The sequence below is a fragment of the Phoenix dactylifera genome, chromosome 8, assembly GCF_009389715.1.
Source record: "Phoenix dactylifera cultivar Barhee BC4 chromosome 8, palm_55x_up_171113_PBpolish2nd_filt_p, whole genome shotgun sequence".
In the NCBI taxonomy this organism is placed as follows: Eukaryota; Viridiplantae; Streptophyta; class Magnoliopsida; order Arecales; family Arecaceae; genus Phoenix; species Phoenix dactylifera.
Window position 1 is genome coordinate 5,139,551 of NC_052399.1, and position 26,849 is coordinate 5,166,399.

General features: G+C 36.7%; 4 protein-coding genes and 1 non-coding gene across 5 annotated transcripts; 1 reads left to right on the forward strand and 4 right to left on the reverse strand.

The window, feature by feature from the left end:
- The first annotated feature begins 3,532 nt into the window (after positions 1 to 3,532).
- LOC103712893 (protein MAO HUZI 4, chloroplastic-like) lies at positions 3,533 to 9,028 on the forward strand. The gene is made up of 6 exons (XM_008799589.4): positions 3,533 to 3,679; positions 3,867 to 4,074; positions 7,999 to 8,099; positions 8,227 to 8,355; positions 8,441 to 8,529; positions 8,732 to 9,028. Exons 1-6 carry the CDS (start codon positions 3,632 to 3,634, stop codon positions 8,868 to 8,870), a joined length of 714 nt encoding a protein of 237 aa, XP_008797811.1. The 5' UTR covers positions 3,533 to 3,631; the 3' UTR covers positions 8,871 to 9,028.
- Positions 9,029 to 9,190: 162 nt separating this feature from the next.
- LOC103712925 (UDP-N-acetylenolpyruvoylglucosamine reductase-like) lies at positions 9,191 to 11,359 on the reverse strand. Its single transcript, XM_039128766.1, has 4 exons — positions 10,492 to 11,359; positions 10,145 to 10,418; positions 9,857 to 10,056; positions 9,191 to 9,590 (listed from the first exon to the last, which is right to left on the reverse strand). The coding sequence occupies exons 1-4, from the start codon at positions 11,016 to 11,018 to the stop codon at positions 9,305 to 9,307; spliced, it is 1,287 nt and encodes a 428-aa protein (XP_038984694.1). The 5' UTR covers positions 11,019 to 11,359; the 3' UTR covers positions 9,191 to 9,304.
- An 848-nt stretch (positions 11,360 to 12,207) lies between these two features.
- Positions 12,208 to 16,901, reverse strand: LOC103712892 (endonuclease 2-like). The gene is made up of 8 exons (XM_008799588.3): positions 16,535 to 16,901; positions 16,208 to 16,376; positions 14,957 to 15,058; positions 14,734 to 14,873; positions 14,504 to 14,596; positions 12,956 to 13,023; positions 12,612 to 12,685; positions 12,208 to 12,527 (listed from the first exon to the last, which is right to left on the reverse strand). The coding sequence occupies exons 1-8, from the start codon at positions 16,643 to 16,645 to the stop codon at positions 12,403 to 12,405; spliced, it is 882 nt and encodes a 293-aa protein (XP_008797810.2). The 5' UTR covers positions 16,646 to 16,901; the 3' UTR covers positions 12,208 to 12,402.
- Positions 16,902 to 19,132: 2,231 nt separating this feature from the next.
- On the reverse strand, positions 19,133 to 23,278 carry LOC103712891 (endonuclease 2-like). The gene is made up of 8 exons (XM_008799587.4): positions 23,136 to 23,278; positions 22,875 to 23,046; positions 20,734 to 20,835; positions 20,505 to 20,644; positions 20,321 to 20,413; positions 19,772 to 19,839; positions 19,557 to 19,630; positions 19,133 to 19,480 (listed from the first exon to the last, which is right to left on the reverse strand). The coding sequence occupies exons 1-8, from the start codon at positions 23,256 to 23,258 to the stop codon at positions 19,350 to 19,352; spliced, it is 903 nt and encodes a 300-aa protein (XP_008797809.1). The 5' UTR covers positions 23,259 to 23,278; the 3' UTR covers positions 19,133 to 19,349.
- Positions 23,279 to 24,161: 883 nt separating this feature from the next.
- LOC113463085 lies at positions 24,162 to 24,323 on the reverse strand. Its single transcript, XR_003386772.2, has one exon. It is a non-coding gene; the product is annotated as a U1 spliceosomal RNA (small nuclear RNA).
- Positions 24,324 to 26,849: the final 2,526 nt, after the last annotated feature.

Consider the following 26,849-nt stretch of genomic DNA (forward strand, 5'->3'; position numbering starts at 1 on the left):
TGGAAGGTATAGAAAAGGATTAAAATTTTTTTCTTCTAAAATGTGGTTCAAGAGATGCATACAAAAATTGAAAAGAAAAATACCTTTTCTTACGGAAGGGAGTCTGACGGCTTGGGTTCTTGGCTCCAGCAGATTTTTAGGTTTATACAGGGATAAACTATGTAATTATGTTATTTTAATATGGACATTTTTGTCAAAAATATAGCTTTCCGAAAAAGCTGAAACAGCTTCCTCCCAAAAGCTCCAAATTGGAGCTTCCTCCCAAAAGCTGTTTTCAGCTTCCCGCAAAAGCTGAAACAGCTTTTTGAAAAATTTACCAAACATAGTTTTTCATCTAAAAGTACTTTTGGAGGGCCAGAAAGCACTTTCTGGCCCTCCAAAAGCTCCCCCAAACAGGGCCAAAGACGGGTAAAATGAGTTTTGGTATTTCCCAAACAAGCTTTACTTTTTATTTTTTTAATTTATTTCTCTCCTGAGGCAGAGGAGGCTTGGGGTGTTATTTACTTGCCAAACGGATGCCGGCATACCATATCGGCTGACACATAGGCGTGTTATTTTCTTATATTACTTTTTCCATATCATCCTAGTATCATAAATTAGATGTTAATCAATTTTCCGAGGGCAAACGATCCTAAGGCCCTGTTTGGGGGAGCTGTTGGCAGTAGAGCTGTTGGAAGTAGAGCTGTCTGAAGTAGAGCTGTTATAAAAAGTTGTTTGCTGTTTGGTAACTACATTCGTAAAGTGCTGTGGTACTTTGTTTTGTGTTTGGTAAACAAACTGAGAAAGTACTTTTGTATAACAAAATTACCATAAAGGACATTGCATAGTATTATACAACATAACATAATAAAACATAATATAAATTAATACATAAATATACGATATAGTATAATATTATTGTAATATAAAATAATATTATGTTAATATAGCATAATAGTAATATAATTATTAGAGTAAATTAATATTTGGTAATATAACATAATATTAAACTATTTAACATAACATATTAATATATTATGATATAATGTAATATATATTATATTTATAGTATAATACAATAATAAAAGTATAAATTATTATAATTATTAGTATAAATTAATTTCTTATAATATAACATAATATTAAATTATTTAAAATAACATATTAATGTATTATAATGTAATGTAATATAATACAATATTTATAGTATAATACAATAATAAAGGTATAAAATATTATAATTATTATTATAAATTAATTTTTCATAATCTAACATAATATTAAATTATTTAAAATAACATATTAATGTATTATAATGTAATGTAATATAATATAATATTTATAGTATAATACAATCATAAAGGTATAAAATATTATAATTATTAGTATAAATTAATTTTCTATAATATAACATAATATTAAATTATTTAACATAACATATTAATGTATTATGATATAATATAATATGATATTATATTTATAGTATAATACAAAAATAAAGGTATAAAATATTAGAATTATTAGTATAAATTAATTTTCCATAATATAACATAATATTAAATTATTTAATATAACATATTAATGTATTATGATATAATATAATATTATATTTATAGTATAATACAAAAATAAAGGTATAAAATATTATAATTATTAGTATAAAATAATTTTTCATAATAATTTTCCATAAAATAATTTTCCGCGGTCCAGGGGCTCTTCTTCGTAGTCCACGCTCGAGGAGAACCTCAGCGCGGGCCGCGAGGTTGATGATAAAAAAGAAACAATAGATTGATTTTGGAAGGTATGGAAAAGGATTAAAATTTTTTTCTTCTAAAATATGGTTCAAGAGATGCATACAAAAATTGAAAAGAAAAATACTTTTTCTTACGGAAGGGAGTCTGACGGCTAGGGTTCTTAGCTACAGCAGATTTTTAGATTTATAAAGGGACAAACTATGTAATTATATTATTTTAATATGGGTATTTTTGTCAAAAATACAGCTTTCCGAAAAAGCTGAAACAGCTTCCTCCCAAAAGCTTCAAATTGGAGCTTCCTCCTAAAAGCTGTTTTCAGCTTCCCGCAAAAGCTGAAACAGCTTTTTGAAAAATTTACTAAACACAGTTTTTCATCTAAAAGTACTTTTGGAGGGCCAGAAAGTGCTTTCTGGCCCTCCAAAAGCTCCTTCAAACATGGCCTAAAGTCTGGTGCTTGTTTGCTGCTTTTCCTCATGTTTCTGAAATGAACGGTTATGCACACGTATTATAAAAATACAAAAATAAAAATTTGGTGCACCCACAAAAAATCTCTATATGGGCGGACACGTGTTAACTGCCGACTGGGGTTCTCAACGGAGCTGCTGCCCGCCACCCAACATCCAATCCCACCGGCTTTCCACCCAAATTCGGTGGTCTTACCAGTCCCAGGGCAAGCGTGAAGAATGGGGACGCATACACGTCTTCCGAGTCAATATTTAAATATTTTATTTTAATATATTTAACAGTCCCATCAACCCTCCTAGTGGTGGATGCATCAGCAACGGTGGTGCTACTACAGTTGTTTTTTTTTTTATACGAGTGATGATGATCGTTGATACATTTTTACTATGAATATATTTAAAAAAATCAAAAAATAATAAGTCACACCAATCTATAGACTCCAAAAGTGATCAGCCACTCAATCTATCTATAATTTTATTGGCATATATATATATATATATATATATATATATATATATATATATATATATATATATATGATTTGAAAAGTAATGTTTTAGCGTATTATGGTCCAAATATTTCAAATATTTTAAAGCAAATCCAATACGGATTATGTTCACGGAAGTCACACACAGATTCAATATATTCCATAAGGGTTACAACGATCTCTTTTCTCCATTGGAGATTGCATAATTAGGGCTTATAAGAGAGATCAAAATTTTTCTGGGTTTACAATAGAGATAGAACTCAAAAAATATTAAGGTTTACAAAAGACCTATATTTATAGGTTTCCAACATATAGGTATCTTCTCTACGAAACCCTAAGTCAAAAGCTCATCTTGCCATCCGTTTCAATTAATTCCGCGATCAGGAGTCGGGTCGACTCGGAAATCCTCGGATTAGTTCAAAAAACGGCACCGAAAACTGGCACGTTCTGTCTTTGAGTCGACTCTTTCAGTTTTGGAGTCGACTTGAGCAGACTTCGAGTTGACTCGACTTCTGCAAGCAACTTGAAAAATACCTCTCTGTCTTTCTCTGCAGCACTTAGTGAGTAGACTCTTATTAGTTCATGAGTCGACTCGATCAAACGTGACGTCGACTCCTGTAGCTTTACAACTTTGCAGCTTTCTATTTTTTCACTGTGACACATAGCGGGTCGACTCTTTTATCCTTAGGATCGACTCAAGCTTCACATGAGTCGATTCTTATATGCTAAGGATCGGCTCTATTTTGCTGGTTCAAATAAATTTGAGTTAAAATTCAACTGAAGTCATTTCGAGTTTTGCGGCATCTTTCCTCAACATATACCCTCTCTTTTGTTTATTTCTCCAAGTCCCACCGTCTCTCCCTCCCCCCCACCGACGTCCCCCACTCGCCTACTTGTGTCTCATGCTGGTGCTGGCCCCTTCTGTACTCTCTGTTGTTTCCCATATAAAATGCCTCGCTTCTTCTGTTGCTCCTGCAACGCCCCCTTTTCCCCTCAGGTTCTCACCTCCTCTTACTCACCCTCCCCGCATTTCTTTTCTTCTGGATTCCCCCTTGGGGTCATCTTTTGGTTATCTGGGATCTTTATTTCTGATCTCTTCATGCTAAAAATTTATTCATGTATCGGTTTCTAATTGGAACGCTTTCTTCTTGGCTTAATCTAGCTCGACACTTTTCTTTTTCTAGGCCACTGCGCCACTGAAAACTATGTCGCATTTACCAGTTGCTGGTTTTAGATATGCTCGCACCGGACCTGTTGCCCGACGGGAGGCTTTGGGCTTGAGAAGTAAGCTTGGAACTCAGTGGAGTTTTGTTGGTGGATCAAGATTTGTGCTTCGGCCGAAAGTTTCAAGAATCATCTACCATAGGAGAGGATTTAGTCCGTCAGCTTCGGGTAATTCTCGGACTACCAACTACAATATATTTTTTTTTCCAGTCTAGCCATCATTTTTGCTTTCGTAAAGCTGGCTGCATTTGTTGTTGTTGCTGACATCCAGAGGGTATCATTCTATTGTTACCGTTGCTATGAGAATCTTTGCTGATATGTAGCATCTTGGTTTCTGCTAGCCCAATTCAACGCTTTCATAGACTAAGTTGGAAACCGAGTTGACTCTGGTTGCTATGTTAGAAGATTTTGACTAATTGATATCAGACCGACCACTTAACTATATCTTGATCACAAATTCTTAGACATACCCGTAACCTTAATCAATAAGCCCGGCCTTAGATGACTGGGGCTGTTTTTCTGAATTCTAATTTGCCATCATCATTGGAAACCTATGATGTTAAGATGTAAGCCCTTTTATAATTGATGAAGCTCCAGATTGAGAGTTGAGACTTCTTTGTGCCAAAAACCTTGAACTTTGACTTTGCGTCTTAAATGTCTCATCATTACAGGAAGAAACCATATACTTGTTCTGCTGACTAATGGATCCCTCCTATATCTATAGCTTCCATCCATCTTGGTTACTGGGTCAGGGCAAGAGTTATCATCTTTTAATTTCTGCCACCGCACGGAGCTTCCCTGACGATCACCTTGTTTTTTGCTAATTTATCATATGTGCAAGTTGGGTAGAATTTCTGATAATAAGCTGTATATAGCGTGCTGTTTTTAGGGGTCTATGCAATTCAATTAAAAATGTTATATGCATGGTAGTTGTACATGATATTGTTTTTAGGGGTCTCTGCAAGCCAATAAAAATTTCATATGCATGGTTCGATTAATTTCTCATGGTTTTTTGAACTTTGGAAAAATATGTTTAGTAATCTACGAGTTCTCTAAAGATATCTGTTATTATTTTCAACGTCCATATACAAGGCATTAAATACTTCATATTGCTAGAAGTGTGAGGATTTTTTTTTCCTCAAAATTTTAAATTAGATGGGCTTAGCTTTAGTGGTAGCATTTTCATGATTCCCTTCCCCACTTCAATGATGTTAATTTGCTTGTTTACCTGCTTCTGTCTTTCGTATCATTTTATCTGCTCATCTAACATCATCATTTCTTTTCTGGTCTTTCTTATATAGTTTTATTTTCTTTTCTCTATACCCTCCTAAATTTTTATCCACTATCTCATCTTGTCATCTTAACCATAAACATTTGTTTGCTCACATACTTGAGGAAAGATCATTTCTTCATGGTTGTTGTAATTCTTTAAATCAAGGATCCTTTTAAGAACTAATCTTTTTGAGGGAGAGGAAAAGGTGGAAGGGGATTGACTGCTGAGTACTGGCTTTTTCGCGCCACTACAATTTGCAGGATGATTCTGTTTAGGCAATACAGTATACTTAATGCATGCTGATTTTTAGCTATGATTTCTGACACAACAGGTTTGTTCACTAGTGTCATGTCTGTGAGTTTACAAACTTGGAGTTGATGGTTCTTTTAATTTTGCCTGCAAGGGGTACTGTCGTTGGCTGGGGCATATAGTACTTGTAAATGTAGTCATCAACTTTTGCTCGCAATTTCTGAGCTATTCAGCTGAGTTGGAACATCCTGCTTCACTGCAAAAAGTTGGATCCTTTCCACCCTTTGGACGTTGTAGTTATATTATGACCTGCTTTTTTTTCTTTCTTTCTTTCTTTTTTTTCATTGTAAGTTATTAGTTTACTCTTTTACTTTCTCTTTTACACTCTTTTTCAAGATAAATTTCGTTTGATCTTCATGATTTTGCATTAGTATTTTTATTGCCGATACTTTTGTGAACTGAGTTATCACTGGATGGTTGATACTTGATACTGTTATGCATGGTTATGGAATCTGACTCATCCAAATGATTCTACAGTAATGTAGCAAATGTGAATTGAACAGTTCTAGACCCATTATAATAGTCCCAAATTTGCTATTACTCAGGCAAAATGCCACTTTCTTTATGTGCATTTCTGTAACTCAGGCAAAAGCTGGACCATATAAAACAGTCTATTGCCGGACAAAGATAGTTTAGGGAAATGACCCATCTATAGATGTGCTGACTTTTACCAAAGCTCCCACAGGTCCTCCTACTATGGGCTAGAGTTGATATGAAGATATCAACTAATTAAGAAAATAGTGGCTGCGAGAGGAGAACGCTTTAACAATAGTTAAATGGTTTAACATCTAACTTGGCAGCTCAGTAACAGTAAAGAATACCAAAACTATTGAGGATGAAATTGGCAGAAACTTTGGTCAAGCTTATGAGCATGTAAGTCAAAATAATTTGGCTTTTAAAAGAGAAATTTGTAAAGACAACTGTGTCTATCATGAGAGGCTTAGAAGATGAAGGCGTGGCACTTGTGATGCCCAAAAGCTCTTCAACTGAAATAGGGGAGGAATCAAAACTGCTGCAATTCAGTTTTATTGAAAATGATCTAGGTCAAAAATTGGTACAAATAATTTCATGGAAAGAGGTAAGAGAAGTAGATGTCTCAACCATTCTTATTTATTTAAGGATGTTTAGGTGTCAACTGGTGAGTAAAGATGAGACTACCCTCATAAATTCTTATATTCATCTGTAAATGAAATAGTATCAGAACAAACTCTAAGCTCCATGACAACAGCAATAATCAGTGAATGATGGAATAATATCGGAAATGTGATTTCTGGCGCTATACGGGATCAGGCAATAAGGAGTGGCCATAACTGCTAATGTAAGATCTGATGCCATGTTTACTTGAGAGATTGACTTGATCCAACTTCTGTGGTCTGGAATGTGTTTGCTGATATTGTCAAGAAGAAGATCCATAGGTTCTGGAAAATGTTTCATGGAAACAACCAAATTGGTTATGAAGATGAGAGGATGGCATCATGTCAATACAGGTTCTTTTTTTCCCCCAGGGGCTGTGTACGTGCATGTGCATGAGTGTTGTGGGTGGGTGTTGGGGGAAGCGGTTGGAGTGATGGTTTACATAAGGCCCATAGACAATGGGCTACACCTACACAGTACAGGGTAGCCATCCCACAAATTCTTCTAATCCTCGGAATGGCGGTGAAGGCGAGATTTGAACAAAGGTCTTTGGTACAATTATCAAGAGATATTAGCAACCTGGTAAGCTGACATCTTCCTATTGTGTACATCTAGTTCAACAGTACATGATCATGAATGAGTCAGAAATTCTGCACCATGGTGCTTTCTTGAAGCTTTCATGAAGTTTCCATGACTTCTTTCGCTTGCACTCTATGAAACTTGAGGAAAAGTCTGTGTTTATGTATTTTCTTAATGTACAACAAAACATTCGCAATTTCATACTAACTTACTCTTTCATGTGTAGAATCCATGATATGACTCTAATAAGCAGGAGGAGGCTGAGCATAGAAATAAAAACATCAAAAACATAGGCATAAGCAATAAAATAGGTGATGCTCTCTTTTTGATGGTTATCGTTCTATATACTGATGTTTTCTGCCTCCTCTATTGTGAAACTACGGGAAGCAATCTGTCTAACAAGCACCTGGTTCCAGTGCTGGTTTTCATGTCCACGTCAACATGAGACCTTTATCACATGAATTTTGCATGACACATACAATTCTTCATGGTCTCTGCAATGTAAAAAGAATGAGAGCAAGGCAAGATTTTAAGGACATTCTTCTCTAATATCTTTCACAAGACTATATCATATGTACGTTGCTCACATTCTGTTTTACATTTACTCTTATAAGAAAGAATTGTGATTTTGCATGGTCATTGAAATTTTTTTTCCTGAAGTAAGAATGTGCTGATCCTACTAGATGGCTAGCTCTATGCTAGGCGTTGCTGCTTTTTGACATCATGTTGCTGAGCACCAATCAACTTTTTATTTTTTGGTTTTTTCCACTGGAGAATAAAGATATTTACCATAACAGGGATTACGACTTCGCAAATTGCCAGCAGTGCTTTCACCTGGGGCACAGTTGCAGTTCTTCCATTCTACACTCTGATGGTTCTGGCACCTAATGCCAAACTTGTGAGTATAATTTGTAGATTTATGAAGTGAATATGATTTCAAATTGACCAGTGTATGAGCATCTCAATACATGCATGTTCTACTTGAATTTGTATATTGACTGGATTTCTTAATTGCCAAAACTCAGACTAAAAGAACTATGGAAAGCAGCACTCCTTTTGTTATTCTCGGAGTTCTGTATGCATACCTTCTTCATCTGTCATGGACTCCTGACAAATTAGGTTCGATGTTTGCAAGTAAATACTGGCTGCCAGAGGTTCGTATTCAGTTTATGCTGTACAGTCTTGAATTAATCCTTGCAGTATATCTTTGATCTGGCACATCTGTCATGCTATCTGCAGTTACCTGGCATAGCAAAAATGTTTACAAATGAAATGACTCTGGCTTCTGCATGGATTCACTTACTGGCTGTAGACCTTTTCGCAGCAAGGTCTGAATTTTGCTACTCTTCAAATCTTCTCTCTCCTTTTTGTGCTGCTTTCACTGCTCCCCTCAATCTCAAGTTCTGTCCAATCTCTACACCGAACAAAGAGAATGATGCATCATCTCCTATTTTTCTGTGTTTTGTATAGAGTAGCCCATTCTTTTTTCAGTACAGAAATTCTTATGCACCCTGCGTTTTTGTCATCCAGGCAGGTATTTCATGATGGTCTGAAGAACAAAGTAGAGACCCGACATTCAGTTTCTTTATGCCTTCTTTCCTGCCCGATTGGAATTGCTACTCATGCCATCACTAAGATACTAACAAAGAGGGCAAATCGATCACATTGATGCTTAAATTTAGCTGAACATTTTTTTTCAGCAATTGTGTTAGAAGAATAATGGACATTTGAAATTATGCCACCCTATGCTCTAGTGGGGTTAATATTTGAGCTTGTAATACCAGATTTTTTTAATACATTATTTACTTGAACCGGCAAACTTCAATAGTGCTTGCTTTCCAGTTGCTGGTAGGAGTGCACCAATTTGCTGCAGTCCGAGTGAGTGATTATGGCCTGAAGAAAAACTTTGAGACAAAAAAATTTATTCAGCTATAGATATTACAGATCTTTTTTTTAAAAAAAAATAAAAATTGGTGGAGATATCACAGCTGAAAAAGATGCTGCAGGAGATGTAAGATTACTCCAAACATATATAAAAGGCTGGTGGACATTAAATTATGTCCAAAAATAGTTCTTAGAAAAAACAGAATATACTCAAATAGTTTAAGTTCTATAAGGTAAATATTTTATTTCCTCTTTGAGTTCTATCCCAAACATTTGATCGACTCTCTCTTTGACATGGTTAATCAGTGCAAGCATATCTGCCGAAGTGGACCCATTGAAGTTGATGAAGAAATTGGCATGAACCTTGGAAACCTTGGCACCACCTATCTCAAGCCCTTTGAGCCCAGCAAACTCGATTAGCTCTCCCGCCGATATTCCCATTCCCAGGGGATTCCGAAACACGGACCCGGCGCTGCGCTCTCCAATTGGTTGGCTCTTCCTCCGCCTGCATTTTTTCATACAGCTTACGATTCCACCGAAAACGAAAAACGAAGAGCAACGACAATAAGTTGCAAATAAATCAGAAAAATTAGCTGAATAATTGATCTATGAATTATTTATATACGATGCATAAGACCGATAATTTCATTTAATTAGTTAATAAAATCTAACGTCTGCTCGGATCGATCCAATACAATTCGTGCATCCCTACTCAAAAGTGCAGCTCTAGGAGGAGACTAACCAGAAATAAATGGATGGATTCAACCTCACCTCTCCAAGAAGGCCCTCTGCCGCTCCCTCGTTCTCTCGGCCGGCACCAACCGGAACGTGACCGCCGCAATGGCGGCCAAGTCCTTCATCCGTTGGAAGGTCGAGCACCGATATCCGAAGGCCATGTCGCTCCTCCTCAGCACCCTGAAGTCTCCATCCACGGTGACCATCTCCACGCTATCAATCACATCTCCAGTCTCCTGCCGCAAATTACACAACCGCTGAGATCAGATGGACAGAAAGAAAGCCGAACACGATAAAGAAACCAAGGCAGATTAATGAATTCACCTGCCCACCAGCTCCGGCATTCATGAAGACAGCCCCGCCGACCGTCCCCGGGATGCCGCCGGCGAACTCGAGGCCCGAGAACCCCGCGATGGAGCAGCGCACTCCGAGGCGGTTGAATGGGTATCCGCTGCCAACCCGATAGACGCCGGGCTCGACCACTTGGAATTGGTCGAGGCGGTTGAGCAAGACAAAGCCGTCGAAGCCGCGGTCGTCGAAGAGGCAATTGGAGCCCTTGCCGAGGATCAACAGGGGAATGGACCTCGCCCGGCAGTAGCTGCAAAAAAAAAAAATAGCGTGAGTTACGCGGCCGACGAGCGTATGGTGTTTGGTCCGAAGGTGGTACCGACCGGATGGCGGCGACGAGCTGGGAGGGCCGGGAGACTTGGAGGAAGTAGCTGCAAGGGCCGCCGATGCCCCAGCTGCCGAGCTCCTTGAGATGCTTTTGGTTTCGAAGGATGCATTGCTCGACGAGCGATTGCTCTCGTCGGTCATCTAGCGAAGGTATGGAGGTCAGGGAGAGCTCTTCTTTGATGGATAGAGCATTTGAGGTGTTTGAGGGGAGGAGGAGTTGGTGTTGGGGGAAGAGGAGAGAGGAGCTTTTAGCTCTCAAAGAGCCATTTGGGTTGGCTTGAGTGGGGGAAGAAATGAGGGGAGACGAGGGGATAGAAAACAACGCCATGCTTCTCATTCTCCTCTCCCCTCTCGCTTCTTTCTTCTTTCTTGGGCTCTTAAGCCTCAGGCCATAGGAACCATTCCATCTATTTCTAGTTAGTTCTCTATTTTTTTTTTTTTTTTCATTCTGAAATGGAGAGTCTCTGAAGCCATAGATCAAACACGGAGGCCGCGCAGTGCAAAATACTGCGGATGGTTGCATTCATCTCTTTCTCGTGGCATCAATCCTTTAATAATAGCTGTTTGTATCAGTCCTTGAGATCTCTTGCGGCATGGTTCATGTGGAACTCTGCCTCTCTTCGGGTGCCAATCTGAGCACGTTGGGGTGGAAGCAAGGGTCTACTTTTGCTTCCGCGACGTCGACAAACACATATATATACGTGCTCGGACGGGCTCCTGATTGCTCTTTGGGTGCTTGCAGTTGACAGGATGGTGAGGCCTCCCAATCTAAAGGGAACAGAGATAGGATTAGAATTTACTGGTGACAGGATTTAAATCATGGAATTGTATTCTAAAATTTGTAGGCTAGACTGAGATAGGTAACATTTTTATTTTTTTTTGTTTCTTTTTATTTTTTTCCTTAAAAAAGAGAGGAGAAAACGAATGAAATACATGAGGGACGAACGGTACGAGGGAAGAAAAGAGGCCACGGCCTCTCTGAATACTGATGCATGAATGGTGGAAGATATTTGTTTTTGACCCTTACTATTTGATGGGTTGTACTTTGGGGATGCTGAAAGTTATTTAGCATGTACTTGGATACATAAATTATAGATATTTTAAACCACACCCCCCTACCTTTCTTCATTTTTATTTTTTATTTTTTGGAGGAAAAACCAGATTTCAAGGCAGATGTATTATAGTCTCCAAGTAGAATCGCAAAGCTTAAATTCAGGAGTTTATTGTCATTTCCCTTCTAAGGAATAACGTAATATAATAAAGTAGAAAGGTAATGAAAGAAAGTCGAGCATTGGTTTTAAAAGCAATAGATCCTCGGATGCAGGGTTCCTAGAATAGAACCCAAGAAACAAACAAACTACAATAAAAAAACAGAATCAAAGGTCGTCTAATGGGTGTTCTAACAGGTTTAGGAAGCTGAAGAGAAGGATATCTTGGTTTTGGGGCCTCACTCTTAGAATGCATTTAAAGATCACATCAGCATGCATTAAACATCCATTTGAATGAAACTCGAATTTGAATCCCATCTTGAACTTCCAACGGCTAGGAACCTATTGCTGACGAGAAATCCCAATAATTCTACCTATTGCTGACGAGAAATCCCATTAATTCTAGGAAACTACTTGTCCCAACAATTAAATTGCTTCTTGTTCATATGTTACTTGCTGCTAGTCATCTTGTAGCATATATTATTCAAGTATTTTTCATATGAATGACCGGAAAATGATTCTACCTATAAAAATGAGATTTGGTAAGTACATTATTCTCTGGTACTATGATAGAAGATTTAAATCCATGTTAGATCCACACATACAAGAATTTAGCAGGCAGCTTATGCTTGTTCAACAAGAATTATGAGTTATTACAATTGTAGTTTCTAATATGCTCCATCAAACAGCTCGGGGCTTCTAGTGGCTTTGTATCATATCATCAACACTCCCATCAAAAATTCGGTTGAGAATCAAAGCTAATCTGACACCAGCTTGGGCAATCCTCTCCACCACAATTGGTAATCGGGAAAAGAAATAATCATCTGCACTCCACAACTTTGTATTATAATTAAAAAAAAAGGGTCCAAAACACTAAAAACAACAAGAAGTAAATTATGATGACTCACCTTCTAATGTTGAATCCTGTTCAACATCCTTATATGCATAACGACAGGCAAAGTGATTGCTCTCTATGGCATAACTGCAGTGTTGGTTAAATCAATTTTTAAATAGGTAGCTAAGAAACTCAATCAATATAAATCAGCATAAAACATAATGGGATAATAGGCATGCTGCTCTTTAAATGATAGAAAAAACTTTTATTTATTAGACATAATTTTGATCTTTTATTTACTTTTATTCGGTGAAAGATTTTGATTGAAGGAATGATAATAATAAAGAAATAATGAGCAAATAATTTGTTGATGTGTAAAATAAATAATGGAGATATATCAATTGGTTATATGCTTACTCATTGGCACAAGTCTTATATTTATTACGACAACTCTCCCAGTGGTCGACTTCATCAGACCATCCATTCTGCAATGAAAGATACATGGTAGAAGATCACTTTTGAACTCAAAAAAGAAAAGGAAGCAATATTAAATAAGATTGCCGTTGTTTTGCATAGGTTTAGTCAGTAATTTGAGACCAGAATTTTTATATCACTCCTCCACTTTCATCTAGGTCTAGAAACATTACATAAAAGAAATCATACAGAATAAGTTAACTAGAAAATGTGCCTTTCACTTTTTTTTAATAATATATAGCTCTCTCTCTCTCTCTCTCTCTCTCTCTCTCTCTCTCTCTTGTAGCTATTACTATGGCTTGCAAAGGTGGATACAACCCTATAAACACCTTTGTCATTATCAACTGAGTCCAATTTTCTTTGACAAAATAAAAACCAAGTGCAGAATGACCTTCGCATGGGTATTAGTATGGGAAGTAATACTTTCTACGGCCTTGTATCATTGAAGCCGCTGCTTGCTGCATATTGTTTGCATAGTAAAGAAATGATTACGTCCTAGTTTTTTTTTTTTTTAGAGGAAAATCAAGGAATGAAAGAAACATACATATGTTTAGAGAAAAAAAGGAAGATAAATATATCTGTACAACACTAAGTAAGAGGTTAGGTATCTTTATGTGTAGCACAAACGAGAAAAGAAGCAAGAATAGGAGGAACAAAAATAACAACCATCCAGACTGTTATGAATTACTTCTTAACATAGAAGTTGGCACAGAGTTGAATCCTATTTCGGACTTATAGATGCTCATTCTACAGAGAGAAAACTAATAGATGCTAATTGATCTCAAATGTCCAATTTAAATATAGAGACACCACGGTAGGGTATTCTCCAAAAGCCTGCTCATCCACTAATCTACTTACCAGAATCAGAGCCAGCTTCCTAGAAAGGGCGTCCACTGCTACTGGCAGATCAGCTCCTTTTGCCCTACTATATAGCAAGCTGTCCACCTAAACCCCCTCTGACATCTCTCGACTTCTAATCTGTTTTAGTTTCTTTCGTCATTCCGTTTCTTCCCATTTCCCTTTTGTAACATATTCTATTCTATTAATTCAACAAATTTTAGGGGAATGCCTCCTCCCTCACATTGAAAAATGTTTGTACTTCAATTGGTGCATTTATCTCCTATCCCCATGTAGCATGAACTACTAATATGATCAAGGACCTCGTGAAGCAGAAGCTAGAGGTCGGGCAATTCGATAAGATATTAAAAAAAAAAACAGTGTGCTAGTTAAATACTATTTTGAAATGGATGCATTAAAAGAAAGAGTAAGGTTTTTGTTTTGAGAAAGAATTGAATGTTTAATAAATGATGATTTACATATTGCAAATTCACGCTGAACAATTTTTTAGCCTTCAACAGCAGTGCATTTGTTTTATCTATATATTTGCATGTGGTAGTAAGAAAAAGAAATCAAACATTATAATGCAGGCTAGAAAATTAAAAGCTAAATGTACATCAAATAAAAAAAAAGGCCAAGCAGGAATAAACTTACCGTGATATTCCTCTGGATGGCTTCTAACATGGAATCGATGTTATCATCATAAAAATCACTCATTGCAGTATCTATAATGTTCGTATCCCATACCTAGTAATGTATCAAAGCCTAAATGTTAACTATATACTCAAGGGCGATAGTTAAAAAACTTTTAGCTCAGAATGTTGTCGGATATCCTAATAAATCGAAAATATACTAAACATAAATGGAGAGGGAAGATACTTAACATGATGAAGGTTGGTCTTCCTTCTATACCAATGGACGATTATGGTATTACCACCTTCATCAGCCTTCAATCCTACGTGTAGAGGTTGATGTACATCTCCCACAAAATGTGCGAGAAACATCAAGCTTTCTGTCAGATTATCTAATTACATATATGATATAAAAGAAATTATTAGAAATAAAGGCTAAGAAAATAGAAAGTAAAAACTAAGTCAATGTTCTCACATCTATTTGAAGAGTCCCCATAGCTTCGGAGTTGTTCAGTGTAATTGTTGACTGCTCCAACCACACACATACCTTCCTCACCTCTGTCATTGAAACAATCCCCTACATAAAAATTAATTCTTTAATTGTTTTCAGCAAAATAAACATTTAAATAGCTCATGACTCATGAGGTTTTCTTGAATATTATGTGAGTGGATAGGAGAAAGGAGCCTTGTTTCTTTGTCTATAATTGAAAACTGCAAACTTAATTGTAGTTGTTCGCGCGGAAAAAGATATAGTTAACCTATAACTGGGATATAGTAAATTTATCACCCCAAAAAATAATAAACTACTTACATCTTTAACAATAGTATCATGTTATCATATTTTGTTACATTTATAAGAGAAATACAAAATATTGATATATAATATTTTTTGATATTACAATAGTTAGATATATTATTATGATCATAAATATATATATATTTACAATATAATCATATTATATTGTTTTGCCTACAGTTCTGATTATAAGTTTGAGGCCTTTTGTATGGTCGAACTATAGCTTGCAGCCTGAAGTTCAAATCACAGATAAACAAACATCTCCTAAAGAAATAAGAAAGAGGTCTTCCTAGATCTAGATATCGAAATATGTTACGTGTTTCTTTCAGTAAAATTATTCTTTTCTTCTTTACCAAAAGATACAAAACGATTTATTTGTCTTCCTTCTGAAAGAATAAACAACCTATCCCACTAATTCAAGCAGGAAATTGTTCGTAGAAATATATAATAGGGGAAATTAATTCCCCACCCTCCGGATGACTCGGCTATAACAATATCCAGCAACTTGCCGCGTGCCAGAAAAAACCGACAAACTTGCGGCTGTATCCAAGGCAACGAAAAGAAGGGTGATCCAATCACGCGTGGGAGCGCTGTCCCGCACGGAACACCGAACACGGCAACAAAAATATCTCTGGGCATCCTCGACGCACAGCCAACAAGAGAAGGGGAAAGTGTGATCCCTTAGGCAAATGCGGATTGAAGGTTTTTTTTTTTTTCTTTAAAAGAAATATAAAGATAAGATTCTCATGTTTAGAAAAATAAAAAAAATATATGGGACATGAGAAAGTTCATGAAATTAAAATCCACCAAAAAATCTCATGAATTTTTTTTAAAAAAAAATCAAAATCACACTTGCTATCCAAATTTGCTAGTAATATTTTCATAAAAATGGAAGAGGACCAAATGAATTCGGCAAAGAGGAGAGCATACTCGAGTACTTGTAAGTGCAATTAGGGGTATCGACGTAGTGGAGAGGGCTCGACCACCGATAATGGAACCGGATCTCGTCGGCCCATGCGCACACCGACGCCAGGTCCCCTTCCGCCGACTTTGGAAGAAGATCCAATACTGCCTTCGAAGTTTTCTCTGTGAAATATTTCTATCCCAATTGGAACAACAAAAAATCCAGCTATGAGATTTTTTTTTTCCTTTTGTTGCTAAAAGGAGGAAGCGAGACACTTCCCCCATGCTCCGATCCCTTTGAGAAATCTAATACAAGAAACCAGCAACGAATTGAAGAAATTAAAGAAGGCTTACCTCTGCTATTTTACAGACCATGAAATGGCCATCCTTGCCCCAGGCGTCAGCCCATGGAGCTGCAGCCATTACAGAGAGAAGAAAGACATGGAGGAAGACCAACAGACCCATCTCCTCTCTTTCTTTCTTCTCTTGCCTCTGCTTTTTTGTGCTGTGTCCTCTCTTGTTACTGCTGTTCCGTCATATTTACGGGTCTGGTGTATTGGGGACGCCTATCAATGGGTACCAAGGGACCTTATGCCTTCTTGGAGAAGAGATTATTTGTGTCCGAGCTACCAGGCTGCAGCATAGCTCAATATATGTGGAGAATTTTTTCAGGCCGGGTCTTTTTCCGATGAAATTATTGCCGTTTGCCCCACAAGGAAATGGAGAAGGTCCCCCAGAAGAGCTGATATAGAAAAACGGGTTCTTACGTGGCTCGTTTAGTCCGCGGAAAATTTTTTTTCTTTTAAAAAATATAATTTTTAAAAAATAGATTTATAGAAAAAAATTGTCTGAAAAATATTTTTGGCATGTTTGATTGATCATAAGAAAGTGATAGATTTTCAGATTTCTTATGTTTGATTGACCATCCATTTTTCTGGAAAAGTTATATATAATTTCTATTATACCCTTAATTAAAATTAGATCTTTAATGCCTTTTAATGTTGAAGGATTTTTTTGGAAAAAAAAATAAAAATGAAATAATTTCCGGCTCACAGAAAAGTAATTTTGCCATATTTCTCGTGGGAAATACTTTTCCATAAAATGTAGGAATCATATTTTCATAGAAATACAACTTTTCCATCTTTCTTCTTTGAAAACTCCAACTAAATAAGAGGCACTCATTATTTTTCTGTTGACCACGCCTTCCTCTCTTTTTTTTCCGCGAACCAAACAAGGCATCTGTTTCTTCATATATGAACCCTAATAATTTTATATGATTGTGATGCATTTGGAGTTGATGAAACATTGAATGGGCATTCTTTTATTTTTATTTTTATTTTTTTTGAAAGCAATAAGGAGGAAGTAAAACACTTCCCCCAATTTATTACATCAAAAAAAAACTGCACAAGGACTTTTTTTTAAAAAAGGAAATTATCCAGTGGAAATGTGGGGATTGGTGGATCTTTATCTGTTCATAAATAGAAGAACAAAATGGCACAAGATATACCAACCCAAGCGCAAAAATTAAAAAATAATTAAAAAAAAGACCAAGTCATTATATCTTTCCAGGGGAAATTGGAATAAAAAATTCTCGACTCAGCAAAGTAGGCTCGATCTAATCTCTTTAAGATGCAACCATGGTGAGGTATATTCTTAAGTGGTCCAAATTAAAGTATCTTAACGAGGGTAGGTCAAGAGTCCAGTCATGACATTAGTTATGACATAAGTTTATGATGCTATTGACTTCAGCCCCGTGTAGTTTGATAAAAACGAGATATGAAATTTTCTTTAAGAGGGTGTGTTAAGGGTCTTGGTGACGTGAGAAGGGAGCAATTTGAGTTGAAGATAAGTTTTTTTAAGGGTAAAAGTAATTCAGGAATTCTGGTGTATAAGAATGCTGGAAGTGGAAAAGCTAGGATTTATGCGGATATTCCTGAGTTGTGCTTCATATGTTATTAAATTCAGACACCAACCTTCATCTAGAAATAAATTCAGACACCAACCTTCATCTAGAAAACTTTTGATAATGTTTGTGACGTTCAAGCCTGTTCAACCTTTAATTCTTGGCTGTGGAAGCAACTATTCTATAATCCTTATAGAAAGACGTGAGGAGTCCACCATTCCTACATGGATCCCATTGCTACTACGATCTCCCGTAAGGAGGAAAAATTTATGACATGAACGAGGCCCAGTGCTGAAATTGACTGGAAATTGGAATATTTAATTAGTTAAGGCTCTGGAACCATTGCAAGAATGCATCCTCCCCTATCTTAAAGGGAAGTTCTAGCTTAACCAAATACAGTTTCGGTGCTGCCATTCAACTTTTCTCTCATGTCAGAATTTTCTAATAAGTTATGAAGAAGCACTCTCTGGATCTCATAACTCATAAGCTCGATCTTTGAACTTGTTGGTTTTTTGCTCAGGCTATTGAATTACAAGTCAAGCAACTTGAAAGCCTTATGATTTATTGCTATGCTTGGCGTGGTTGATGCGGCTAAAGAACAATCTACCTCAATGAAGTGTTACTTTTCGCTGATATATCGTGCTAGTGCCATTTATGGACCAATTTCATATCAAGAAATCTAGGTTTTGTTGGAGAATTTGTTACGTAGAATTTCATCGCATCTTATTTTGTTATTTTAGTTGTTTATTTCATGACCTCTTGATTGAGAAGTCACAAGGCAAGCTGTAGAAAAGGGGTTCTCCTGCATTCTTTCATCTAAGTAAACTGAACAGGTAGTGAACTTCTGAGATCTGGCCCTGTTTCTTAATCCACATGGTTATAACTTGCATTATTGCTGTAATTATAACATGGAAAGCATGACAGACCTCGCTGTCATCACCTTTTCATTCAGCTTCTTCCTAAGTTTGGATTTCTTGGTGTAATAAGTTTTAATTGCGAAACAACTTGAAACAAGATTTGCATCTTTTCATGAACCTCGGTAGTCTTGATAGCTTTAAAGAGTCAATGGAAAATATATTTGATTCAAGCAAATCTTAGGAAGAAAATATAGTTTTAATTGTTACAGAAGAGTCATTTGCACATCAGTGTTCATCCAAATAGAAACTTAATTAGGTCTATCTTACAACAATTTACAGAACAGTCATTTGTACATCAGTGTTCATCGAAATAGAAACTTAATTAGGTCCATCTTTTTGACTTTGTGAGTCAGTCCACGGATTTCAGGTCTTCTCCTTCAATTTTTTTACTGAAAATTCGGTTGAGCAATGCAGCTAATCTCACACCACCTTGTGCTATTCTCTTTTCCACCACAGGAAGCCGAGAAAAGAAATAATCATCTGCAACACATACATTAGTAACATTGAGAACTAATCAACATGCAATACTGATTCAAATTGAAACACAATTATCTACCTTCTAAAGTGGAACCTTCATCAACCTCCTTGTATGCATAATCACAGGCAAGGCGAATGCTTTCAGAGGCATACCTGAAAGAAATTTTCTCTTTAGTCTCCAAACAATATCAAAGAGCAGCTAATTTGGCCTGATTTGCTTTCAAATGCTAAGGAGAAATATTCTCATACAACAATATGGCTTAGAAAGAAAGATTACTCAATCTTAAATCTTACTTGTCTGCACAAGTGACCGAATCTCCATGACAGGCCTTCCACTGGCTAACTTCATCTGACCATCCATCCTAATTAAAATAGAGAAAGATAAATAATCATTCTGAAAAAAATCACTTTTATAAGGTCTTAAAGGAGTATATGTGCAGAGGATAGAGTCTTGCACCATTTTTCACTTGAACTAGTAAATGAGGCTTCAACAATGTCAAGCTTACATTACATGCATGGAATAATTACATGGCTGGTCTGCTTTGTAAAGTAACGATGGATGTATCTTAACTTTCTCTTGGAAGGCAATATACCTAATTTCTTTTTTTCTTTAGGGTAGACTCGGCATTGGCCTTCACTCTTCCGGATTACATACATATCATGGCCAATTCGTCCATATTTAACTATGAGAAAGTTGAGTTTTCTTCAATACTATTTGCAAATGTTATTAATCCAATAATAGTCTCGACATTATTTGCATTTATCTAACAAAGCAGAATGAGATTAATCAATTCTAACGCTTGCAGCAATTAACGGGCGAGCTGGCGAAAGCAAGAAACTTACAGTAATGTTCTTCTGAATGGATTCTATCATGACAACAAGATCCCTCTCGTAGAAGTCACGCATGGCGGTCTCTATCATATCCACATCCCACACCTTTAAATAAAACAACGTTCATGTCAATTTTTTATCAAGACAATAAACTAGAGAACTTGTTAGTACCGATGTTGTAGGAGAGTCACTTTACATGGTGAAGGTTGCTCTTCCTTCGATACCAACGGACAATTATAGTATTACCACCTTCATCGTCCTCGAAAGATACATGCATAGGTTGGTGTACATCTCCCATGAAGTGGGCAAGGAACATGATGCTCTCAGTCAAGTTATCTAGTTCGCGTGCAAAAATCACAAAAGACTGTAATTAGTAGATAAAGTCTCGGAGACACAAAAATCTGGGACCAAAATGGTGTTCTTACATCCGTTTGATGAATCTCCATAACTTAATAGTTGCGTAGTATAATTGTTGATCGCTCCAACTACACACATATTTAGCTCGTCTTTGGAATTGTGACAATCCCCTGAATCACAACAACAACAACAACAACAAATTTTCTCAGAAAAGAGAGGAAGAAATGAAATACAAAATTGTTGGAACTTGTGAAACTTATTGTGAGTCGTACGATGGCTTCAATTATCTTGTAGCTATTCATTTTAAGGTATTATCTTTTCTTTTCTCTTATCCTTTTTGAATCTTCCTATCGGAAAAAGGAAAAAAGAAAAAAATACCAGCATCATTCAGCTTCAAGTATTCCACATTAGTAGCTAATCTAGCCCTTATTCATCCAATGAAAGATTTCAATTAAATGAATATCCTGTTAAAGCAGACCTCTTTGAAACTTTAGAATAGAATAGCAGCTATATACATCTTGCCTAGTATTTAACTACATTTTTTCCTTAATTTTCTTTTCGCCAAAGTATCTAATAAAAAATGGATTATTTGATTATGTCACTAATCACAAGGTCAAAAATTGTTTATTATCTGTCTAGACTTTTTCAATCAAAAAATAACATGAAAAGAATTTAAAATTATTATTTCAATTTTTGTCCAATTTTTTTATCTAAAGTTTATATACGAGACTTGAGTTCGACTCTACCTTGCTTTAGTATTTCGCTGAGCTTACGCACACCCTAATGCCTAAAATATTTATGTATTTAGACTATTTATTGGTTATTATTTTGTACACTAGCTATTATATAAGTGGATGATGGCTAAATAACAACCGTTATTTCAATGCCCATGGTAATGTAGATATTTTATAAACTAGTAAAAGGCCTTTGAAACTGTTTATTGTCATGTCTGAGCTACTCTGAAGTCATGCTGCGAGAAGCTCCTGCATAGCTGAAGGTGCCCAAAATCTTCTTTTTTCCCCCTCTTGATGAAAAGTTCCAGAGCCCAACTTCGATACCCAAGAAATGCTCCATGTCACGCGGAGACGGTGCCGATCCAAAGAATTTTACCAACGCCGTTGACTTCAACCGACCAATCCGCTTTTGGTAGAAGTAATTTGTTTATTAATTTGTTTATTCTTTTATTTTTAATTTGTTTATTCTTTTATTTTTAATTTGTTCATTCATTTTTCAGATGATGAAAGGCTAATTCCCACCTACTATATTTACCCATCACACCCAATCTAGACCGGAATCCGGTGCCGGCACTTCTCGTCGAATCAGAGACTTGCTAATCAGGGATGAAGGAGGCCAGGTGTCGCTATTTGGAATCAAACCCCTACCTTCTTCCTTTTAAGGGCAAAAAGAGATAGAAGCAACGTAGCAATTTGATCCCCTCCATACTAAAATACCAAAAAAAAAAAAGTTGGAAACGTTTCCATGCTCTTACGGACCTCATTCAAAAACAGCTAGTTGGATGATATTTTTTAGGTTTCTTAGTACTTTACAAGTACCTGAGATCTTTCGGACGAATAACCGATATAAGACTAGACATACGTTGACACGGATCCTCACATACTCCTCTTGTTTAAGTCTTGACATTCTCATCAAGCTAATGGTCCAAATCAATTCAAATCATCTAATTACAAGCACTATGATTGGCCCGTGGTCAGCCTCAATGAGCATGGGCTATAGGTCGAATTTATTCTAGTACCATTTGTAACAACCCAAGGCCTCATTCAAAAGGGCTAGATGAAAGGTATTTTTTGAGTTTTTTAGCTCTATATAAGTATCTAAAATCTCTCTGGCAAATAACCAATGTTGGACTAAACACATGCCCGCATGAATTCGCATATTTCAAACTATGAAACTATATATTTTCTTGAATAGAAAGAAAGAAATCCGGAGCTATAGATGTGAAGTGCTAGAAGGTTAGCAGTAATGCCCAACTACCATATTTTCATGACATATCTCACTTGAATGGAAACGATAATTTGGTCAAGTGGAAAGCTAAGGAATAATTCAAAACTTTTTAAATAATTTGACGAATATCGTAACTATGGTTTATGTGCGCCTAATGATGTAATTGATGCTGGGTATAGCATCACTAATAAATCGACAAGGAGCAGCCCGGCATGCAGAAAGAGGCTACATGAGAGTTTGAGCTCACTTGAATACTTGAAGTTGCAGACTCCCGGGGTGTTGGCATAATGGAGTGGGCTGGCCCAGCGGTACCGGAATCGGACCTGGTCAGCCCATGAACACACCGATGCCAACTCCCCTTCCGCCGCTGGTGGAAGAAGATCCAACACTGCATCTGAAGCTCTCTTCGTGAGATATTGCTGAACAATTCCAAAATACTTCATTAGTCAGCAAACATAGCTAACATGAAACAGCAGATGCAACAGCAAGAAATAGGTCTGTATACTACCTCGGCAATCTTGCACACCATGTAATGTCCCTGCTTGCCCCATGCATCAGTGCATGGAGCCTTTGCCATCATAGAAAGAAGAAAGACATGGAGGAAGAATAACCAACTCATGCCCCCCTCCATCTTTCTTCTCTTGTCAATGCTTCTGCTTCTGTTTTTGTTTCATGACTTGTTCGTGCTGCGTCTATATTTATAATGGCAGGTCCGTGTGATTTGAAGAAAACGTCCACACTATGAAGTGTTTTTTAAAAAAAAGGCGCTTATGTTTGTTTGTTTCCTTGGTAAACCAACCTTCCTATCAGCATCATACAAGGAGTTGAGTGTCCACAGGGGGAAGAGAGCGAGTCAATGAGTTGATGACAACACGTGAAGAAAAGGTCATTCTCTTTTGCATAGTTCTTATTTTTTATCTTTTGGTAGATGCATAGTTCTATTTTTATGGATACATTGAGATAGATGTGAAACGTCATCACGTTTTAAATTTTTTAAAACTAAAGGATGGTTTTAATTTATAATTAACAAGCTAGATATATCTCTTGACACATCATCTCCACATTAGGTTGATAACTTAAAAAGCAAAACAATTATTGCCAATGGGTGAGAATCTTTCTTTTTTGCATTGTCCCTCTTTTTTTTCAGCATGATATCTCACATCCCAATCATACCGTATGTACTCCAGTTGAAGAACATGTTTGGCTGTCCAGGAATTTTTCTAAAACAAGAAAGCATATAAAAAGTATGATCTGTAAAATATATTTTAATGAAAAACAGAAAATTACTAATTTTCATAAAAGTCATTATTTAAATTTTATGACTTACCCATCTCGGTAAAAACAGATTTCATAGAAAATAATCAAATAAGTATTTTCATAAAATTTTATGATTTTAATTTTTAAAAATTTGTTTTTGGACACATGTGACATGGCTGCTTTAATGTCCACCTTTTTTTTTTTTTTTACATAGACACCATTTTATAAATACATATTGGATGAAATCTGTTAACAAAATATTCGCATTGAGGAATTGGCAGGGGCCGCGCGAACGCGTACCCCCGGCTACCACAAATTATGACGTCCACTCTCCCACTCGGGGAGATGGTAGGCCAGGGCTCCCACCAGGTGCAATGTGGGCCCCTGACCTAGGCCATGGGCCTTATTGATCGCCCATGGACCCCATCCAGGTAAGTGAATTTCACGGGGCCCGGGCGCCTCCATTTATAAATCTCCGGCCCTCTCCTTCATCTCGCGTACCCGATGTGGGACTAAACAAAATAATAGTCCGCTCCTCAACGACGCTCGAAGCTGGATGGTTGGCAGCCGGGGCCTATTCTTGTAACCGGACTCGCAGGAGTTGAAACAAAATAAGACAAGCCATTTATTCCCCCAACGCCAACGCCTGCTTTCTTTAATTTGATAGTTCTCAGGACCCTATCAAAGTAGATGGCGAGCCCTTATGCCCACAATTTTCAAATATTTCAGTTCGGTGTTTCACTTGATCATAACTAAAATCCAAACAGCGTGCATGTATGCTAATGCAGTCATATCGAATAAAGTTGCAGTAAAACAATTGGTATTGTAAGAATTTGTGCAGGCATATATTAGTTTTATATCGATTATTTATTGGGTAAATTTTAGAAATTTATACAGAATCAAATAATCCAAATAATACTTTTTGGCTAGCCATTTTGGATGAGGTTCTGAATTGTTATATGTACATATCGAATTGAAATGAGCAATTAGAAAATAGATCATGACATCATGTTTTATGAGAGTGCTGAATGCCTTACATACACATGATTCACACAGGCTCATTGAAATAAAAGCCCGGCCACCCGCAGAACATGCACTCTTGCGATGATAAATTTATGGCAACATTCAAATTAATAAAACGATAGATCATAAACCGATGATCATGGGTTTGATGGTCACCATGCATGTTGTGGTTAATAATACTAAGATGATTGGCTGAGTTGCCATACAATGTGCATATCGTTATACCATGTGCCGCATCTATAATCTAGTATCCATGGAAAAAGGAAGAACACTTGATTCAAAAACAATTGCAACTTTCTCGTTACAGAGAGAGTGCCCATACTGAAATGACATCTTGATGGCAAGAAAGAATACTCATCTATTGCAAACTCCATAAGCTGAAGATTGGTAATTCCGACACTCAACATATGGATCACTTTGCACGGCACCAACAACAGAACTCATGCAAGAATAAAGTATACACTCTTAAACCTCAATTGGGGATCCCAGGACGAATTGAGATGCTGAAAGAGTTGCTTGACCCGGACTAGAAGCTAGCTACGTTCATCACGGATTGGCTTCGTGTCAAAGTTAGCATGTCTATGCTTACATAAGACGGTAACAGTACTAACACATTGGCATATTCCTCCCTTCGGATCTCAAGCAATATAGTGCCTGAAAATATTAGGACTGGGTTCAATATTCTGCACCATTTTCCCAGGTCCGTTATCATAACGAGTGTGGGAAGAGATACGGCATGAACATTGTCGTGGTTCACATGTAAAGTCCATTTCTGTACCACTGGAGTCTGGGTGCGTGAATAGTTCAAGTACCTTTAGATCTCTTGTTTCTTAAGAATATAACCTTGTTTTCCCAACAGAAGGACAACAAGTTATGCCTTCTATCATGTCCAAAAACTACGGGCTTTGTCCATCCCAAATAATCGTAATATAATCCGATTGCTTGTTTATCGCAATCATCTAACTGATGGGGGAATCGATATGGTTGTGGATGGCTTGAATTAAAAAAGACTTGATAAAGACTCGCCTGCAAGTAGGTTGGGCACTTCTGGATGGGCATATCCTTTGGTATCTCAATGGTTCTTCGTGCCTCAAGAAGAGGTTTCTAATTGGAATATATCTTTTTTTTTTTGGTTAAAAATGGCAATTCATATAGATTTAACATAAGTACATCCTGCTAAATCAGAAAAAAATAATAAATTATCATTTTCGTGGATGGAGATTGTGTCAAGTTAGATGCTGCATACCTCACATAGCCACCTAGAACGAGAGCTCGACAGAATGTGAAAAAGACGGATCGGATTTCCAAAGTTGGAGGCAGTTCGAGCTAGACCGTATCACCATCCATTAATTGGTTCCTCGCATGGTGCTTGATGCAATTTACTGCAACTAACGCTAACGTAGGCTGACTCGGGCCAACTCATACTCTAAGACTAGGAGAAATTATATTCTACACCACGTGCTTGTGCACCATGCTGATCGCAGTCATTCGTTTCTATAGCGGTCCATCGAGATGAGGACTTGATGAATGGGAACCATAGAAACAAGTGGCTGTGATTGGCATGATACACCCCATGTGGTGTAAGAATATAAAATATATTTATATCAAATCCAGTGTTAGCATCAGAAAAGGCTCTTAGGCATGATAGATGGCATGGAGATTAGTATGATAGACAAGACTGATGCTAGGGGAATAAAACACCAATCCCTTCATAACTCGTGGAATTTTCTTTCTTTCTTTTGACACTAAAACTGGATCCAAATTATTTTTATTTAATCATTAAAGCAAGTTTCAAGTTTTTAAATAATTTTTGAAACGTGCAAAATTTATTTAAGAAAACTTCGTACGATACAAAGCTTATTTAAAAAACTTGAAACGATTATTTAAAAAACGTGAAACTTACTTTTATTATTAATAAAAATACTTTAGGTCATGGGTTTTT